This window comes from Gorilla gorilla, chromosome 6 (genome assembly GCF_029281585.2).
Source record: "Gorilla gorilla gorilla isolate KB3781 chromosome 6, NHGRI_mGorGor1-v2.1_pri, whole genome shotgun sequence".
NCBI lineage: Eukaryota > Metazoa > Chordata > Mammalia > Primates > Hominidae > Gorilla > Gorilla gorilla.
In genome coordinates, this window is record NC_073230.2 from 151,004,132 (window position 1) to 151,005,761 (window position 1,630).

The window sequence follows — 1,630 nt, forward strand, 5'->3', positions numbered from 1 at the left end:
GGGTGTGGTGGCACATGCCTGTAATCTCAGCTAGCCAGGAGGCTGAGGCAGGAGAATCTCTTGAACCTGGGAGGTTACAGTGGAGGTTACAGTGAGTTGAGATCGTGCTATTGCACTCCAGCCTGGGTGACAAGAGTGAAACTCCATCTCAAAAAAAAAAAAAAAAAAAAAAAGGAAAAGAAAAGAAAAATTGCGCCTGACCATATACAGGGAATAGTAGAAGACAAACTCCTACCATTCTAGTCATGCTGTGCAGCCTGTGAGCAGAAGGGGGATTTCAGAACAGTTTCTACTTCTGTTGTGATGGGAAGCCATATTAACTCTTTTTTTTTTCTCTAGATTTCAGAAGGGAAAAGCACTCAGAAGTAAATGTTGGGGAATTACTCTAGTGCCACTGAATTTTTTCTCTTAGGCTTCCCTGGCTCCCAAGAAGTACGCCGTATCCTATTTGCGACCTTCTTCCTCTTGTATGCAGTGACAGTGATGGGAAACGTGGTCTTCATCATCACTGTCTGTGTTGATAAATGTCTGCAGTCCCCCATGTATTTTTTCCTGGGCCACCTCTGTGTCCTGGAGATCCTGATCACATCCACCGCTGTCCCTTTTATGCTCTGGGGGTTGCTGCTTCCAAGCACTCAGATCATGTCTTTGACAGCCTGTGCTGCACAGCTATATTTATACCTTTCTTTGGGTACCTCGGAGTTGGCATTAATGGGAGTGATGGCTGTGGACTGTTATGTGGCTGTGTGTAACCCTTTGAGGTACGACATCATTATGAACAGCAGCACCTGCATTTGGGTGATAATTGTTTCGTGGGTTTTGGGGTTTCTTTCTGAAATCTGGCCAGTTTATGCCACTTTTCAGCTTACTTTCTGCAAATCAAGTGTGTTAGATCATTTTTATTGTGACCGAGGACAATTGCTCAAGGTATCCTGTGAGGACACTCTTTTCACAGAGTTTATTCTGTTTCTAATGGCTGTTTTCATTATCATCGTTTCTTTGATCCCTACGATTGTCTCCTACACCTACATCATCTCCACCATCCTCAAGATTCCATCAGCCTCTGGCTGGAGGAAATCCTTTTCCACTTGTGCCTCCCACTTCACCTGTGTTGTGATTGGCTACGGCAGCTGCTTGTTTTTCTACATGAAACCCAAGCAAACACAGGCAGCTGAGTATAACCAGATAGTGTCACTGCTGGTTTTAGTGGTGACTCCTTTTCTGAACCCTTTTATCTTCACCCTGAGGAATGACAAATTCATACAGGCCTTTGGAGATGGCATGAAACACTGCTATCAACTCCTTAAAAATTAAGTCTGTCCTGAGTACAGTTCAAATCCTCATCATGGATTTGAGTAATCTGATAGTACTAATTGAAACAAAATGATCATTCTCAAAATCAAACAGCTCATGATCTACAATGGATATTTAAGCTATGACATGGCTTCAATTTGTATTAAATTCTTTTTCCATGGAAGATCAGTTCATTATTTTTTAAATAGATGTATACATTTATTAGCCCTCTGTACTTATAATGCATGTTGCAAAATAAATGTGAGAAGTGTAAACATCTGAAAGATGTTCAATGTTTTGAACCCTTGGTCCTGATAATGGGAAAAACAAGAGAAGT

General features: G+C 41.7%; 1 protein-coding gene across 1 annotated transcript; it reads left to right on the forward strand.

Moving 5' to 3' along the window:
• The first annotated feature begins 369 nt into the window (after window positions 1-369).
• LOC101126657 (olfactory receptor 9A1) lies at window positions 370-1,314 on the forward strand. The gene has a single exon (XM_019030672.3). It carries the CDS (start codon window positions 370-372, stop codon window positions 1,312-1,314), a length of 945 nt encoding a protein of 314 aa, XP_018886217.3.
• The last annotated feature ends 316 nt before the right edge of the window (window positions 1,315-1,630 follow it).